The 20,165-nt window shown below is 34.7% G+C and overlaps 1 protein-coding gene across 1 annotated transcript in view; it reads right to left on the bottom strand.

The window, feature by feature from the left end:
• LOC121375736 (DNA repair protein RAD50-like) overlaps positions 1–20,165 on the bottom strand; it is a 64,486-nt gene that overhangs the window by 42,856 nt on the left and 1,465 nt on the right. The window contains exons 2-14 of the mRNA XM_041503341.1: positions 17,219–17,361; positions 16,603–16,686; positions 15,134–15,235; positions 14,350–14,454; positions 13,468–13,541; positions 12,860–12,965; positions 11,235–11,303; positions 9,157–9,246; positions 8,368–8,428; positions 7,416–7,493; positions 6,012–6,088; positions 4,571–4,672; positions 4,166–4,235 (exon numbers count right to left, since the gene is read on the bottom strand). Of these exons, the coding sequence (XP_041359275.1) occupies positions 4,166–4,235; positions 4,571–4,672; positions 6,012–6,088; positions 7,416–7,493; positions 8,368–8,428; positions 9,157–9,246; positions 11,235–11,303; positions 12,860–12,965; positions 13,468–13,541; positions 14,350–14,454; positions 15,134–15,235; positions 16,603–16,686; positions 17,219–17,347 (1,147 nt within the window). The 5' untranslated portion in view covers positions 17,348–17,361. The remainder of the gene's footprint in view (positions 1–4,165; positions 4,236–4,570; positions 4,673–6,011; positions 6,089–7,415; positions 7,494–8,367; positions 8,429–9,156; positions 9,247–11,234; positions 11,304–12,859; positions 12,966–13,467; positions 13,542–14,349; positions 14,455–15,133; positions 15,236–16,602; positions 16,687–17,218; positions 17,362–20,165) is intronic.

Genomic DNA, 20,165 nt, shown 5'->3' with positions numbered 1-20,165 from the left:
AAAAGAAGACAATACTGTTTTTTGTTACAAACATTAGCTTACCGTATTTGACCGGAAATTAGCCCAGGGGGCCAAGACAACTCATTGTAAGCTTAGCATGGGGTGGGCTTATTCCCAGACAAGGGGCCAGTTTTGTTGAAAAAAACACAAAAAAACTAATAATGAAAATAAATAATAATTAAATGAACTAGGAAGAAAATGAAAAACGTCCAGTAGCACATCTATTAATTAGTGTTCCATTTGTTATTAATAAATAATAGTTTATTAATTAAAAATTTTTTTTTACTAGTATCTAATTATCAGAAACGCACCTTCTATGTTACAATTACTTACCAGTGCTGTTTATTTACATTCAAAATTTAATTCGGAGAAGACTTAAAACAACAAACTCAATAGTGTATACACACGTTTCTGACAGGCAGCCAGCTTACACTACAAAGAATTGTCAATCTAGGCCATTGTTCTTAGCCAATCAGAATACGGTATTTGCCTAATTAGCATTAACTGCGGACACAGTGTGGTGGTAAAAATAGACATTGGTTTTAGTTCAGACTTGGGTTTGGGTACTTCAAAAGAAATACTGCAGGCATGAAATTGAAAACAATGTTACACACTGTTACTGTTAGACTACTAAATCTCACTGGTGGTAAAATATTGTGTTACATTTGTGTGTTTAATTATTTGCAGGAGGTATGACCTTTTAAATGAACTTTGAGCAAACTTGCAGTTTTGTGTTATTTATAAGGTGACAAAGTTGGGGGTGGGCTTATTTACGAATGAGGGCCTAATTTCTTAAATGCTATCAAAATGGAGGGGGGCTTATTCAAAGACATGGGCTAATTTCCGGTCAAATACGGTACTACTTGAAAGTATAATTAAATACTAACGGTAAAATACCTGTAGTCAATCAAGACTTCAGGCTGCCTATTTACATTGTACAATGACCAAAAATCAATTTAATTTATGCATCTAGCTTTACAATCAGAAAACGCCATCACTGACCCAAGTTTCCAACTTGAAATATGTCAACCTCAATCTGTAAGAAAGCAACATGACACTCTCTTGTAGAAATGGGATGATTATTCGATGTTACTGAAAATCGCTGTTTTAGGCCCACGGTTCAGTGCACCATTTCCCAATTTGTGCACTGCGGTTCATTGCGATTTTTCGCCTTTTTTTAAAAATGGTACATGTATTTTAGCCAATGACAGCGCTTGATTCCCTTAAACCTGGCATGTTCTTGCAGGGACCATAAAAATTATAACCTCCCAAAATTGAAAAAAGTATATGTGTTAACTTCAAGAATTATAAAATGGCGTCCAATTTCCGTCATATTAAAACGATTCAACATTGCTAATTTCTTTGCAGATTTGTTTTCACTTTCCGTATGAGCAAAAAACCAAAAACTAGTTATTACTAGTTAAATAATTGACTATTATATATTATGTGCATGTGCATGTACTTGTGCTTGTTTATTTTCTTCTTTTTTTTAAATCAGTGATACCTTTTCATGTAACTTGTGTTCAATTAAATAATCAACAGTAGGCCTATATATTATGTAAATGTGCTTATTCGAGTTATTTCATACTTTAAAAAAAACCCTACCCTTCTCATCCAAAATTTGACACTATCAAAATAATAATAAACATTACAGAAATATGTCTCGACATATATCTTTCTTTTAGACTTCTATAATGTGTACATGACACAGTTACATCCATATATTATGTACTCCAAAAAGCATCTAAAGACAACAGAATTTTGTTTTTTAAATATGGGAGACTATCCCCGGACCCCCTACCAATGTCGCCCCCAAATTATTTTGTCAACCTTCTGATCTCAAATCTTGGCAAACACACTGCCCAAGTATCTCAGTCCCAACACGCTAATATGGCATGGTAAAAATGCAATTTTGGTTTTCTAGTTAAGATATAATTTTATATTTACACAATTACTTTACAAATGAAAATTAAAAATAAAGTGTCTTGCTCTTAAAATAGTTTATAAAAAAGTATGTGTCATAATTGGTGAACTTGTACTACTACTTGTCGAAAGCATCGTCAATAAATCGAACCGTGGACCAAATACCGAAAATTGAATCGAAAACTTTAAAAAATCAACCATCCCATCCTTACTCTCTTGATGAGTGTAATATTTTAGGCGACATCTTATTGAGTTTAATACTCAAATAAAATTTACAGAATAACTTAATTACTATTTTAAAAATATATTTTAAAACCCTACAATCATGATTCTTGACATTGTTTATGACGCTTTCACAAAGTTTATTTTCACTTTCATTCAACGACAAGTAATCCTATCCATCATCTTCTTCAAAGTCTGTATCTAGGGGTGCAACGATACGGTCAAAACCGCATTGCGATATATTGCAATATAAGAAACCGTATTGCAATATAGTTGATATTATTTAAAGTTAATATTTATGGGTTGGGTTTTTTAATGAAAGCAGATAATAATAATAATAAATTCTTTATTTAGTGAGGGTAACACAGTTAGCAAAAGCTAATCTTCCCTGAGGCCCTCAGGTACAAACAATACAGAATTACAATATATACATTTATGAACAAATAGAAAATACATATATGGCAATAAACATATGTACAAATGATATTATTTTAGAAAATATTTCTTGAGTCTATATTTAAAAACAGCAGTATTTGGCGATGATCCGATAGCTTTAGGTAATTGATTCCAAAGTACTAGTCCAGAGTAACTGAAAGCATGATTAAATAAAGACATTTTAGGTTTAGATGTTAAATAAGCAATACTAAGTATATAAATCGAAATATTTGTAATATTGATTCCATCATAGACCTAAATGATTATACAAACCACGACATTTATTAGTAGCATAATGTTCTTCTTGGTCATTTTTATTTTTTAACACAATACTAGTCTACGAGAACACCGTTGTGACAGTGTCAGACTATTTATAAATTATCACATTCAGAAATCCTTACTATCAGGCTTTTCCGTTGCTGCTCACTTGACACGGAAATGTATGTATTGAGTCGCAATGTTTCGGCAGATCAACCGAACCAGAGGTTATTGGCTGAGGTGTTTGGAACGATCGGCCGAAATATTCCAAGTTCAGGGAAAAACAGCGATTCTCATTTGTTGGTTTATTTCTTTGAAGATGATAGCCGTAGCTCCATATTCCAACATAAATGAACAATGAATAATAATGTGTAAGTAACAAAACATTTATTTGTAATTATCGTTAACTGGTTATTTTTATTGGACTTAAACATGTTTTGTTTAGAAGTTAGAACCAAGTACAACCGACCTATCACTTCGTATGCCAACAAGTAAGCTGACTACGCTTGACGCAGTGTTCGAGATTAACGGTATCCCGATATCCCGGGGATACCAGAATTTAATTTTGGATACCAGACTTCAAGAACCCAGTATCCCACCGGGATACCATATAATACTAAATTCTCAGGTGAGATACCAGATTTTGAAATGTTAGTATCCAACTGGGATACTGACCAAAATTTTTAATCTCGAACACTGTTGACACGATTGTTACATTTCCTGTCATCACCAATTAATAAAATTATGGGGGTTTTGTTTTTGTTTGTGTGTTTGCCTATTTCGAGTCAAATAAGATACAAGGAAAAAATAGCGTGTAAAAATCGTGAGACGCAAAACTGTACCGCGGTTCGTATCGAGCTGATCAATTATCGCGGTATACCGGTTTATCGTTGCAGCACTATCTGTATCATCATTTATTTTTTAAGAATATATCCTTTAAAAATCTTCAATTGTTATTAAATAATAATGTCCAACATGTTTTAAAAGAAATATTTTACAAATAGCAAGAAATCGAACCCATATGTACATTACGTTTACACAAATTTAGATAATTTTTTTGATGTATTTGTTTTTTGATATTGCGATAACAACTTAAATATGAATGCCAGTCAACAAAATACACTGAACGTGTTCGATTGTCTACTTCAGCCCCTTCATCCTACCCCCTTGAAAATAGAGGGGAGGATGATACAAACGATCAAATAGATCATTAGATTACAAAGGAGATTACTATTCATTAACAAGTACCTGCAATAAACTAAAAACATTTATACAGCAGAGTTTAATGCAGCCAAAAATAACTGATGTGTAATTAAATAATACTGACCTTCAAACTGGTATTCTGTAGCCAGTTTACGAATGATAGAGTCTCTTTTCTTCACACTGTCTTCACGATTCTGAAAGAGTACATCAAAAGATGTACACTCTTTTCAAAACAAAAATCAAAATTAAAGCTAAAGATTATAAGTAGTCTACTTTGAATTGCCATGCCTTCAACTCACTCCAAGAAAGACTGTGATAGTAGACAAGGTACTTTACGAGTCACTTAAACAGGACTTCTGTTAATCAGATCTTCTTACTCGACTCTTTTCTTTATTATTAAATCATGTTTTGTTTTTCTTTCATCTGGAGCTATTTATCCATAAACATTTAAGAGACAAAAGTCACAAACTGAATTTCTAAAAAGAATTGTACCAATGATACTGTATTGTATCTCCTTCAGTTTACAAACCTCAGCCTCCTGCTCAAGTTTCCCGACTTCGACCAAAATCTGCGACTTCTCTCTTCCTAACCGATCTAGCTCCCTGCTTAGCTCATCCTGTCGATGTTTGAACTAGAAAATTGTTTAAACATCAGTTTGTCATATAAACAATGATCAAGTTCAGTACCATAAGCTACTGTGCCAATGAATACCATTTATACCTTTAAATATACAGTGAACAGTCTAAACTGGATTCACCTGAGACCAACGAAATATGCTAATTTACACACAGTTCCAGTATAGACAGATTTCATCCTGTGTTTTTCTTTCTTGCGATATTATGATCGGAAAATACCAACATAAAACAAACAAAAAACAAAAAAATGGTATGAGAGAATGCACTGAGGTATGAACAGACACTCATAATAATCCGAATGATCAAGCCGCATACGTTACAGAAGGTGGTGTTCATTGTCTATTGACAATCTAATAGGCTGCAATTATTTCAATTCACTTAGGTGTCCTAATTACTGAGGAACTGCCACTTTGTTCAAAACGTAAAATCGCGTTCCAGTGTAGACAGGAAGGAAGGAAATATTTTATTTTATGACGCACTCAACACATTTTATTTACGGTTATATGGCATCAGACATATGGTTAAGGACCATACAGATAGAGAGAAGAAACCCGCTGTCGCCACTTCATGGACTACTCTTTTCGATTAGCAGCAAGGGATCTTTTATATGCACCATCCCACAGACAGGATAGTACATACCACAGCCTTTGTTACACCAGTTGTGGAGCACTGGCTGAAATGAGAAATAGCCCAATGGGGCCACCGATGGGGATCGATCCTAAACAGACCGTGCATCAAGCGAGCACTGTACCACTGAGCTACGTCCTGCTCCGTCGGTGTAGACAGAGCCAATTACTTCATAAATATATCTTTAATTCTTGAATCTACATCCAAAACCTGGAATAGACAGCATGTGACTAAGGCAGAGTTTTATTGCTAATACATTAACGGCAACGTGGCATGCTGATTTATACAGATGTCGGTTTGAACAGATTGCACTGTATCTGATGTATTTTACATAATCCTTTAAATTGTTTTAGTTTTCTCTATTGTTATGATATTTATAATTTGTCTGTCCAATACACCACACAGAAGAAAATATAAAGTACCAAATTATGAGATACACATGTATACTGTTTATTTGTTCTTTCCGTATCACAATGTTTAACAAAACTGAAGAAATTATGTCAAAAGAATCTTGGAAAAATAAAGTACATTTAAGTGGTTTTGTGCCAATGTCCTAAATTAAGTAGAAATATCGATTCTGCACATAATCACTGGGGGTAAAGATACTTAAAACCCCCAGAGCTACACACATCTATGAAAGGCTGTGAAAGTTTACTACAGTCATTAAATAAAAATATATAAAAAGTAGGTTAATAAAACCATCTCTACCTCCTGCAATGTTTCCTGACTGTCCTGCACTTTTCTTTCAAATTGTGACAATGTTTTTTTCAACTCACTCGTTGAACCTGAAAACAGTGTATTTATTTTTGTTGGCTGCCAAACATATCATTCTACAGCATTACATGTAACAAGCACTTTGAGAGTACTACTAAAGCTATACATGTCCCCTACCAGGCCCAATATATTTTCGTCATCTCCTATGTTCAAGGGCCATAACTCTGTAAAATGGTAAATCACCATGAAAGTCAAACTTGATCCGTAATTGTACGATAATCTAGCATTGTGAAAAACAAATATCAGTAAACTAATTATGAGACAGATGGATAGACGGATAAAAGGACAGAGATAAAACCTATAGTCCCCTCCGATTGGACTGGTAGGGGACTAACAAAGTAAAGGAAGGAAGGAAGGAAGGAAGGAAGGAAGGAAGGAAGGAAATGTTTTATTTAACGACTCACTTAACACATTTTATTTATGGTTATATGGCGTCGGACATATGGTTAAGATCCACAGATATTGAGAGAGGAAACCCGCCGTCTCCATTCATGTGCTACTCTTTTTGATTAGCAGCAAGGGATATTTTATATGCACCATCCCACAGACAGGATGGTACATACCACTGCCTTTGTTACACCAGTTGTGGAGCACTGGCTGGAAAGAGAAATAACCCAATGGGCCAAACCGACAAGCATTTCACGGAAATAAATGTCTTGCCTACCATAAACATTTTTTGATGCACTCTGATGAACATTCATAGGTGCAAATATAAACCAAGTTTCATTGATTCAAGATTTGCAGTTTGTGAGAAACTGATCTAAATGCGAAACTTTAACGTAAAAGTTGACACTGTCAGAAAAGTAATACTGACAGCCTTTCTTATAGGATGTATATAATACTTAAAATCAGTGATTAGTGCTGTTTTCACACTGGCTGGTCTGAAAATGGCCAAAACAAACATTTATAAATTTCTACAAAATGATCAGGGAAGTGCTACAGGGCTTCTAGAATTTTATAAAAATCCACTAGCCATGGGATCAGTGATTTTAAAAATGTACTAGCCATGATTAAAAATTCACTAGCCATACTTTAAATAAGTACAATTTTACTAATAGTAATAATCAGATATGTCACCTAAAGAGGGAGCTTGAGCTTAAAAATCCTTAGATTGGGGTGGAAAGAGGGGGAAGGATATTCCTATTTACAAAATATGTAAATGCAGCATTTGACAAGAGTTTTTTTTTCACTAGCCATCGGGCTAGTTATAGTAATTATTTACTAGCCCATCACTGAATATCCCTAGCCATGGGAGTGGGGCTACCATAATCCAGAAGCCCTGTGCTATAAATTATTCATTAGAGAGAGTGAACTGATCAGATATGACCACCCACTCACCTGGAAAATCATTTTCAATATTTTCTTGCAGTTCTTCGATACTCTTTTCCAGATGTTCCTTGTTTGTTGTTGCCTTCTCTACAAAGAAAAACACAAAACAGAGCATCTATTATCATCTTACCTACCAACAGTAAGTTAGTTTTGATTAATGACACCACTAGAGCACATTGATTAATTATTATTATTGGATGTCATACATTTTGGTAATTTTGATATATAGTCTTAGAGAAGAAACCTGCTACATTTTTCCATTAGCAGCAAGGGATCTTTTATATGCACCATCCCACAAACAGGGTAGCATATACTACGGCCTTTGATATACCAATCATGGTGCACTGGCTGGAATGAGAAATAGCACAATGAGTCCACTGACGGGGATCGATCCTAGACAGACCATACATCAAGCGAGCGCTTTACCATTGGGCTACGTCCCACCCCTTACCTACCAACAGAAACTCAACTAAAGATTTATAGCTGCGATATCAACTGCCATAGGTAGGGGTGCAACGATACGGTCAAAACTGTATTGTGATATAAGAAACCATATTGCAATATGTATTGCCATATAGTTGATATTATTTAAATTTAATATTTATGGGTTCGGTTTTTTAATGAAAGCAGAAGGCATAAACTTTTTAATGATCTTTATTAGTTTCAGCTGTCCGGCTAAATGTTTTAGGACATATTTTTCTTTTAGAAAATCAGCATATCTTCTACTGCAGGGTTGAGTGCGGCCCTCTGTGCTGCTACACTGTCCCCAGCTGTACTGAATACACGATATACAGGATATTCATATTTACAAAATTAACACTGCAACATTTGACAAAACAAATTTCAGTAGCCGTCGGGCATGGCAATAGTAGTTATTTACTAGCCCAACAATGAATATCACTAGCCATGGGAGTGCGGCTACCATAATCTAGAAGCCCTGGTAAAACACTGCAACACTTACGTTTTCTTAGTTTTATGTCATGGATTTCATTTGCTTTTGTGTTTATCTGTTGCAGTTTGTCCTGCAATGGCAAAAACAGAATGTAAATTTACATCATCTGCAAACATAGCTAATTTAGGATGCACCAACTAGTTTGCTATATTTAAACATGTGTTAATTTGATAACATAATTTTTTTTTAAAACACAAACTATCTATCCATTTTAATCAAATATTTTATGAAAGTATTTTCAAGTATTTGTTGTTTTTTAAACTGAAACACAATTAAATACAGTACCTGATATAATACAAATAATGTATTGCATTTTTATTGACTCGTTATAAAAGTTCTGGTCTGACAGTCATTTATAAACATAACAGATCCTCCAGCGAGGTTAAGATAATATTTAACAAAATATTTAACATTATATCTAAGTGTATATCAGACTTTATCCTGCAACCACCGTTTCTACTCACAGAATAGGATGACGGATAAAGCAAAGTCAGATCCTGCTACTAGCAGGAAATGACTTTGCACATCACTCATGTGACGTCACACGCATAGCGTATACTGAAATAACAGAAATAATAGCTTTTCTGAAATAACAGAAATAATAGCTTTTCCCCTTAATTTTTATGGTCTGCAGGATAAAGATAATAACTAGTTAATGACATCGGATATCTGCTTTGTCCTGTTCTGGGCAAATGAGAAATTCCGCTCGGCAGTGCCTCGCAAAATTTCCCATTCTTACCGTCACAGGATAAAGCCGATATCCGACGTCATTAACTAGTTATTCTCTATGTATCTAACCTCAATTGGCACCAGCTGTGTGTTTATTTTCTCAACTGATTCCTTTGATGCAGCAAACTTCGCCTCTAGTTCAGACAGATTTCCTTCCAGCTGAAATATCATGTTATTTGTTATATACCAAAAAGCAACATGGCTTAAACAGGGATGACTGTCATTGTGAAAAAAAATACTGAAGTCTTGAAAAGTACATAACGAGGGTTTAAGCTGTCATTCGCCAATTTGCCAAATAAAAACTAAAATGAAATTTGGCAAATATATTTTATTATCAGATTGCCAAAAAGTTAATTCGAAAATCGTGTGCTACTTTTGATCTACCGGCTTATCGTTGTTGTGACTTTTGGTTCTCCACTTATTTACTTTTTACTTCTGGTGTAATTTCCACCTATATCTGCGCATCTAAGTACGCATGTACACTGTTCATTCAGACAACCTACGAAGAGTTCGTACTCAGCAGCATTGTTGTCAATCTAAATATCTCGGTCCTTTTCCGTTACATATGATTCGATACACTTCAGGCAATTTCATCTCTGACATTTACATCTTTCTGAGTTTCAGTCTTAACTTGGTAAAGCTGCAGGCTGCAGCAACTTGAGTTTTATCGGACACGTGCCGACATATCAGAAAACATTGGAATTGTTTGCATTGGCCAATTTTATCAAAGATCGAATCAGCAATAGTATTTTTGTGTTGAATTATTATAATACCTTCTATAATTATACGGTGAAATATAAAAGTAAATTATATTTTTTTGACGTCAAGCATGTTGCCAGTTTAGCATCTACATGTACAACAGTGATTGTGTAAATATGTTATAAAAAGAATTGTTAAAATAAGATTTTATAATGTCTTCTTCTTTTAATCTTAAAGCATCTTAAAGGGACAGACCCTTTTTTTTAAACACTAAGGCATATTTTTCACTATTAGAGCAGTTTATGATCACTGAAATCAAACCTTACTTATATTTTTGTTGTTTAGATTATCCATTACCGTACATTCGAAGTGTTTCTGGTCATCCTGGTATTTCTAATACCACATAATACATTTTTCATATTTTTAAAAATGCATGTGCGTCTGAGAAGTAATGATTATTGAATCGCATTTTATTCTATTTTTAAGAGTATTTCAACGTCACAGACTCTATTGTATCCAAATTTGTTACAGGTTTGTAAATTAACCAAACTTAGTGTCTATTGTTATGGGTTGAAACTAGGGTTTAAGTGAAAAATATGCCTTAGTGTTTAAAAACTCGGGTCTGTCCCTTTAATTTACTTTTATTTGGCTAACTGAAAGTGAATTTGGCTGAAACATTTTTGACCAAATTGGCCAAACTGCAAATATTTTTTTTATAGCTTAAACCCTGCTTGACAAGAATGTTTCATTAAAAAAACCAAGGTCAGCAACCATTAAATCCGAAATATGTGAAAAATTCAAACTTGTTTCATCACTACTTAACTCAATGCAATTTTAATGCTGAATTGCACTGAGCTTTTCTGCTGACCAATATCAGTCATGGGATACTGGTTGGGACAGAAATGTTTTATTTAGCGACGCACTCAACACATTTTATTTACGGTTATATGGCGTCAACTGGTTAGGACAGAAAAAAACACAACCCCACAATCAGAGAATGGGTTCACCAAAGGGATTCGATCATTCGACCAAAGTACCTCAGGAGATTTCACCCCAGACCAAAAGACATTAAAAAGGAGGAAGGAAATGGTTTATTTAACGATGCACTCAACACATTTTATTTACAGTTATATGGCATCGGACATATGGTTAAGGACCACACAAATATTGAGGGAGGAAACCTGCTGTCGCCACTTCACACGCTACTCTTTTTTCGATCTTTTATATGCACCATCCCATAAGGAGGATAGCACATACCACAGCCTTTGATGTACCAGTCGTGGTACACTGGCTGGAGAGAGAAATAGCCCAATGGGCCCACTGATAGGGATCGATCCCAAACCGACCGCGCATCAAGCGAGTGCTTTACCACTGGGCTACATCTCGCCCTCCATTAAAAAGAATGAAGAAGAAAGAAAGTAGAAGTAGAGTAGCCTGACTCATCTCACCTCACTGGCCTTTTCCTTGTGTTGTTTAAGATATTTGAGTTCCTCCCGACAAATCTTGATGTTCTGATCCTGTAAGAAATTTTATACATCATAAAATATTTGGGCATTATTCATGTGTTTGAATAGGTTACACAAAATGAAATGGCCCTGTACTTATACAATGCTTAGTCTGGACTAGTGTTGGGATTCGGTTGGAATTCCATCATCGATCATCGGTTATAATCGGTTGACACCAACCAATCAACTTTCGATTACACAATCGGTTAGAATTATATGGACATAAGGTGTATTTGAATAATAAGGGTCATGTACCTATTGCCATGTTCACTGGGATCTGGACCCTACAGATGGTACAGTTTACCTTTAATAACCATTTAATCTATCTTTTTATTTATGTAGACATGAAAATAAACACTAACCCCAACATATGTAAATCAATTCTAGCATCCAAATTGGGGGTACAATTACAGTTAACATGTTCCCGCACAATCGATTATGGATTTTTATAATTGATCATCAAATCGGTAGAGCCAAACCAATCCAATTTTAGATTATAATCGATCTTTGGAACATCACTAGTCTAGACTCACGACTTTTATAATGTCTTGAGACTTTAATCTCATAGCAATACCATACAAACTGCATGTATGTGATGCCATTAAAGACTTGTCTAAACTCTTACATTTTATAAGCACAGACCCTTCAGGTTGTTGTGGTATAACCCATGAAATGTTCCGTTAACACAAAATGTTCAGTTTTCAAATGCCTGAATTAATTTTGGTGTTAACCTGTGCAGAACATTTAACAAAATTCAACTGAAATATTCTCATGTGAAATAAGCTTTCTGAGATACTGCTAAAACAATACATGTCCCCTACCGAGCTCCACATATTTTTTTATTTTCCCCAAGTTCAATGGCCATAACTGTCAAACATGGATAACTTCCATCTTACACAAGAGTTATGACCCTTGAATAATTATCATCAGTCAAACCTGATCTGGCCATAATTCTGTCAACAATGGGTAAATCCCCATGAAAGTTAAACTTGATCTATAACAGTACATGATAAAGTTGAACACAAAATTTTAGCTCAATGTCTTGAAGCATAGCCAAAAAAAGAAAAAGAAAGTCTGGAAAACTATATGTGGGACAGAATGAATGAATGAATGTTTAACAAAAAATATATCAGCTATTGGGTGTCAAACTATGGTAAATGCAAAAATAATGTGATGATCAACATCAATATAAAAATTCAACAGTTAAATTAAAACACGGTGTAAAGAATTGTGTAAAAATACAAATATCACAGATAGATTAAATTAAACTTTAGAGTAAAAGTCAGTATCACGTAAAAAATTTAATACAAATTCTGGATGGAATTGAAACGATTCCATCACATTTCTTTGACCAAATATATCTTTTCGAGTTTCTTTCAGATCCTTACACTCCACCAAAATGTGGCATACCGTCAGAGTACACTGACAGTGCACACACTGAGGTGGAGGATCTTTCTTAAAGATAAATGACAGACTCACAGACAAAATGTTGGACTGAAAGCAAAGCAAATTATGTAAGTATGATAAAGAATAAAAAGAAATAAGCAAACAAATTCTCTAATTACTACCTGTTCTTGTTTTAGTTTTCTGATTGTCTCAAGAACCTTTGTGTATCTTGTAGATGCAAATATTGCATCAAATTTTTCCTTCAAGGCTTTTCCTTCACAGAGAGGCCTGAAAGCAAATACACATAATATATACAGTTTTAACTAAAACATGATGGCATTAAACATTAAAGGAGTGTTATTATAAATCAGCTGAGAATGTATGAATAAATGAAAACTATGTTAACGATACCCCAGCACGAAAAAATATACCAGCTATTGAATGTCGAAGGTAAATAATATATGAATAAATAAACTCAGCCGAGAGTATCAAATTTGTACGGCATTGCCATGTGTAACTACATGCATTTACAATACTAGCATCGTATACTACTGGCATCGTAAATTCAGCCTCTTTATCTTTACATTTCAACGTGAAAAGCAACTTGAAGAAAGCCTTTTCAAATACAGCGCTGGAAGTAAAACATTGCTGTATGAAACAAAACACTTGACTCGCTATTTTATGTAACTCTCACTGACACAGGAATGATACAAATTATGAGTATGTGGAAATCCAGAATGGTGACATGAAAGTTGTTTACACAGTTGTACACAGTTGTTTATATATTTACCAGTTAGCATCTTCCTGATGACAGAAGATTACATTATCAAGTACTGCCTTCGAAACTCCAAGAGCTGCAACCATCTGCCAAGAGAGAAATACAAAAATATAAATCATAGATAATTAGGCAGAAATAAAAAATGAAAACAATTGTGTGGTTGGGAACATGGGGGAAAATATTATTTAGGCAGGTTGGCTTTGAAAACAAAATTATATATACATGTACTCTTTTCACCTAGGGTCGGCTCTTTTTTCTAAGTAATTTTGGGTTCCTAAAAACACACAATTTGTTTTTAAATCTTAGGAATAATTGTTTTTCAAAGTTTTAATCTCTAAAACATGCATGGCGATTGGCAATGCAATACTGAATAACATGTTCTCTGATGGGGAATATTGTTTTAAATGGGTTTTTTAATTGAATAGAAAGTTTGTTTTGTTTCACTACACCACTAGAGTACACTGATTTATTAATCATCGGCTATTGGATGTCAAACATATGGTCATTTTAACACAGTCAGAGATGAAACCCGCTACATTTGTCCATTAGTAACAAGGGATCTTTTATATGCACCATCCCACAGACAGGATAGCAGATACCACGGACTTTAATATACCAGTTGTGGTGCATTGGCTAGAGCGATAATTGAATAGTAACTACTATTTAACATTTTACAATTGTGTACAGTAGCTGTCTCTAAAATGTGCATAGCAAATTGCAATGTGATACTAATGAACATCAACATTGATAAAACTGAAATAACAATATTTAAAAAAAAAAAAACAATCCAAATTATAAAATGTTAATTGCTTTTTTCCAAAATTGGAGTAAAACGTTTTCAGCCAATAACAATAGGCAAAGATATTCGTTTTCATCAAGAATGTGTTACTATACCTCTCTGTCTAGCTCAGCACATTTTGACGTGATACTTTTTTTCTCGCCATCAGCACCTCTTCTTGTGATAACTCCATCTAAAGTTCGCATTTCAACTTTCTTCAACTAAAATCATTGTTGAAAAAAAAGAAAAAAGTTTTAAACAGTTTTAAAATAAGTTTAAAAGTGGTTGACATGATAAACAAACATTAACCACCAATATCAAGTTGAATATTCACTTTGAAACCTATAGTCCGTACCACAGGGAATGCCTTTTTTCATGCTATGGAATTTACTACAAGTTATTTATTTCCGAGTCAGATGGTTTGTAAATTGCACACAAAATTAGGTTGTTTTTGTTATTTCCAAAACACTTTTACTTTTCTTCTTATGCACACAATATTTCACAAGAACCATTGTTCTGTTCGCTTGTCAATTATGCAACTTTAAAATCACGAGAACCACCAATCGGTTATGTGGTGAACAATTACATTCTAACATTAAAAGTACCCTACAGTAATGAAGTTGAAAATCAGGTTGTTTTCAAATACATTTGAACTATCAATGTAGCACAGAACCGTAGTTCAAATGTTTTAGGATTAGGTAGGCCTAACTCATTGTTTACGAAAACTATATTCACGTAACCGAAAAACTAGTTACCTAAGTAAAACTCACGTGAACAGACTTCTGGTTACCAAAGGTTTTGAAATATTGTTCCCTGTGAAACAAAACCGAAATTATTTACAAAAAAATTACATTTTAATAGAATGATGGGATGGACTATAGGTAAATAGAATACCGGTACCTTTTGTGTTGCCGTCATAGATCTCTGCACAATACACTGTTGATTTGTCACATCACGCAGCTGAAGGCGAATCTGACCTTTGACCTCACGCTCATGAGCAACCTGAAAAAAAAAAACCCCATGTATTCATGAAAAACAATATAAATATTTCAGGCCTATAAAAATTGTGACATGATTTTTTTTAAAAGGGAAATGATGAATTGCTCCTCTAACATAGGTTATAACGAGTCATTTAAGATATTATCATTTTGAGCATTGATATTTAATTAATTTAAAGTACTTCTTTTTAAATTCATATGCTAAGGGAGCTAACAATTATTCTCCTTGAACTAAGGTTGACAACAGTCACTTTTTGTACCCTTGTTTTGGCTTCATACACCATAAATAAAACATCCAATAGTCATTTTTTGTTATGATACATTTGACAAAAGGTACTTTTTATTTATCTCATCTTTTAAAACTTAATATTTTGTCCCGAATTGTGAAAAATAAAAACATGACATTGTAATAATATAGCTAATTTTGAATTTGAATGACGTCAGTATTCCAACGTCACTTTGCATTTCCTTTCAATAACTATAAACAAAATACATGAAAGATTCCAATGCAAAATTGCTATTGAATGTTTTTTGTTTGAACATTACTAATGCACCTGAATGTGTTTGAAGAAAGTCTTGTGATTAATTTATTTTTACCTTTTAAGAAATATGGATTTCAAATGAAATTATAGTAAGATATGTTATATTTATTGTGTATGAAGCCAAAACAAAGGTGTGAAGAATGAATGTCATCGACCTGTCTCAGGGAAGTCACAGGGAGCCAAATTGATAGCTTCTCTTAAATGCTCACCTCACGTCGGCTTTTCATTCACTCGTTGCTTGTGCAAGTCTTGATTTGCATAACCAAGTTAATTTTATTCATGCACTAAATCTAGAATGTGATTTACATGGTCATAATTACTGGAAAATAAAATGGGCGACCTGAAACATTGTTCGTGTAACGCATAAATTGGTTAAGCTATTTTCATTTTTAGAGACCTGTATTTAACATTTTAGAGTTGTTTAAGTGATATCTGAAACTTGAGTAGTGAATCATGACAATATATTGAACAAAATGTCTACTTAATTCATATAAAAAGTTTGTTTTGTTTACCGACACCACTAGAGCACATTGATTTATTAATCATTGGCTACTGGATGTCAAACACTTTGACATATAGTTTTAAAGAAGAAACCCGCTACATTTTTCCATTAGTAACAAGGGATCTTTTATATGCACCATCCCACAGACAGGACAGCACATACCATGGCCTTTGATATACTGGGCATGGTATACTGGCTGGAATGAGAAATAGCCCAATTGACACCTTACAGAGATCAATCCCAGACTAACCGTGCATCAAGCGAGCACTTTACCACTGGGTTACGTCTCGCCCCTCAATTCATATAAAAGCAAACAATTAAACCGACCTTGGGGTCATGAATGAAGGCTCCTCCTTTAGCTCCTGGTGGAAAAAATCCGGAGGTCATGTACCTCAGGCACTCGATAATAGTCTGGAACACAGAGTTAATAAAATAATATGTACTTACACTAGATTCAATATTCACATTAGCAAGCAAGTTAATTTGTGGGCTTCCCAAAGACCCTGAATTTTTTTTATTTTTTATCCCCAGCAATATTAAAGGCTCTTAACCCAGCCCCCTCTCCATCCTGAGCCAATATGTTTCATTCCTTAACTTCTAACCATGTTTGTCTTTGGTTTGAACAAAAACCAAAAACTCAACCCTTATTGCCCCTCCTCCCCGCCCCCCCACCCCCCAAAAAAAAAACACAACCCAACCCCCAAAGCACTATTAATGATTTAAAACACTGATCAAGAATAAGCCCACTTTGCCAATTTGTTAACAAACAAAACATCCATATATTCATTTAAATAAACATGTTTTTGTCTACTCATATATATATGGATGGATAGATAGATACATGTAGGATGGCCAAGTCTTAACAATATAGGCCTCTTTCACCGTTCTATAGCATAAGGAGAAAATGATTTCTAAATGCTACTATAGTGACAAATGTAATTACAGTTTTTCCTGTTCCATTAGGACCTAGGATGAGTGTGAGTGGCGTAAAGAAGTGAATAATCTGCTTGTCTGTGTCCTCTGGACCGAAACTCCGAATGCCCTGAATACTCAACTTCTCTATGGTAGACATTGCAGCTCATCAAACTGAAAGAACAGAGAACACAATACAACCTCTCTATGGTAGACATTGCAGCTCATCAAACTGAAAGAACAGAGAACACAATACAACCTCTCTATGGTAGACATTGCAGCTCATCAAACTGAAAGAACAGAGAACACAATACAACTTCTCTATGGTAGACATTGCAGCTCATCAAACTGAAAGAACAGAGAACACAATACAACTTCTCTCTATCGCAGACATTGCAGCTCATCAAACTGAAAGAACAGAGAACACAATACAACTTCTCTATGGTAGACATTGCAGCTCATCAAACTGAAAGAACAGAGAACACAATACAACTTCTCTATCATAGACATTGCAGCTCATCAAACTGAAAGAACAGAGAACACAATACAACTTCTCTCTATCACAGACATTGCAGCTCATCAAACTGAAAGAACAGAGAACACAATACAACTTCTCTATCGTAAACATGGCAGCTTATCAAACTGAAAGAACAGAGAACACAATACAACTTCTCCATCGTAGACATTGCAGCTCATCAAACTGAAAGAACAGACAACACAATACAAACTTCTCTATCGTATTCATTGCAGCTCATCAAACTGAAAGAACAGAGAACACAATACAACTTCTCTCTATCGTAGACACTGCAGCTCATCAAACTGAAAGAACATAGAACACAATACAACTTCTCTATCGTAGACATTGCAGCTTATCAAACTGAAACAGAGACACAATACAACTTCTCTATGGTAGACATTGCAGCTCATCAAACTTAAAGAACAGAGAACACAATACAACTTCTCTATTGTAAACATGGCAGCTCATCAAACTGAAAGAACAGAGAACACAATACAACTTCTCAATCGTACTTCTTCATAGACATTGCAGCTCATCAAACTGAAAGAACAGAGAACACAATACAACTTCTCTATCGTAGACATTGCAGCTCACCAAACTGAAACAGAGAACACAATACAACTTCTCAATTGTACTTCTTCATAGACATTGCAGCTCATCAAACTGAAAGAACAGAGAACACTATACAACTTCTCTATTGTAGACATAGCAGCTCATCAAATTGAAAGAATGTGTGTGTTTTTGAAAAGTCACTAGCCACAGGGCTAGTGGATTTGTCAAAACCACTAGCCCACTAAGATAAAGCACTAGCCCAAATTCCTGATAAATTATAACTGGATTTTTATATAATTTTTGTAACATTACACATTTACGAGTATAACAGTAAAATAATACAAACTATTAAATCATGTTGTAACTTTCAGTTTTTTGTCGTGTCATACATTTGGTCTTTTGTCAAGTGTGATCCATCGTCGGTGATGCCAATTGCTCAAATACAGGGCATTATCCCGTGTCAGACCGATATCAAAAGAATATAACGGCAACATCTAATCCGTTGTTAAATGATGAACAAAAAAGGTATCATCTTGTATCGACAGCAGTGACGTATTATCCAAACCGCTACACGTAATAGGCCAAGCCGAGTCATTGCATATGCGGTTACCATTAAAGTAAATTGTTTTTCTAATTGCCAATAACCACATGTCAGCGAAGTGTTAAATTAGAAAACAATAGGTAAATAAAACAAATACTGAAATTCAAAGCATGGCTGGGGTTTACTTGATTGAGATTAACCTGTCGTCACGATTGGTGATTTCCAAGTTCTTAGCCTAAAACATATGTGCGAGATTAACTACCATGTGACGTGTCCAACCAATCAAAACACGCATGTCATTAGACTTATTTCCTGTGCCAGAAACTTCAAAGGGAAAAGTAAACAATTCATGCTGTAACTGTGACGATGTAGAGATAGCATGTTACTGCAGTTTGCAGACCTAGCTCAAGTAGATTATTATTATATACTGATAGCGTTGTTTATATTATTCGATGACAAACGTCACAATCAAATATATTAAACGAAATTCCAGCCGAGAGAAAAAGAAGAAAAGAAAACCCCCACGATCGAGCGATAACGAGAGGAGGGGGGGAAACCACTAGCCCTGGGCTAGTGGTTTTACATTTCTCACTAGCCCGAACTTAAAAACCACTAGCCACGGGCGTCGGGCTAGCGGATTTGTTGAACTCTGGGTATAGTAACTTTATTACACTTATGAATATATTTAGCATGCTTTACCAGGGTTTCTAGATTATGGTAGCCCCACTCCCATGGCTAGTGATATTCAGTGTTGGGCTAGTAAATAACTACTATTGCCATGCCCGACGGCTAGTGAATTGTTTTTGTTAAATGTTGCAGTTAAGTCTATTTTGTAAATATGAATATCCTGCCCACACCCCAACCAGGGGTTAAAATTTAATTTTTTTACCACTATCCCAAAAGAATAGTGAATTTCAAAAAACATTATTCCATCTAAAAATGTACTATCCCTTCAATTATTAATGTACCACTAGTTTTCCTGACTGTGCTACGTCACCCTGTACAACATTGTGTAACGAACAATTGTTTATATACCAGTCTATGCTGCGTACTAGCTGGAATTACAAACGAACTCACTCTAAACATTAGTCTCGATCAAAAAGACGTTTATTTTGTACCGGTAAGTGCATGAGAAAGGTCTTAGTAACGCGAGGATTTGTTCTGCAGAAAAATGTGGTTGAAGAAAAAGCGTAAGCGGAATAGTTGCAGGTGATTTTCGGTATTCCGTGCTTTATTTTCACTTTCATGACGGAATATTGGAAGAATTGTTTTACTATTCCGTTTCGAAATTTGCTATTTGCAGAATAACGTAAAATTCGACCCCTGCCAACCCCCCAATGTTAGTGTTTTTAAGCTCTATCTCCTTCT

The sequence above is a fragment of the Gigantopelta aegis genome, chromosome 6 (assembly GCF_016097555.1).
Source record: "Gigantopelta aegis isolate Gae_Host chromosome 6, Gae_host_genome, whole genome shotgun sequence".
NCBI lineage: Eukaryota > Metazoa > Mollusca > Gastropoda > Neomphalida > Peltospiridae > Gigantopelta > Gigantopelta aegis.
The sequence above is the reverse complement of the archived record's forward strand: the minus strand, read 5'-3'. Positions and strand labels throughout refer to the sequence as shown.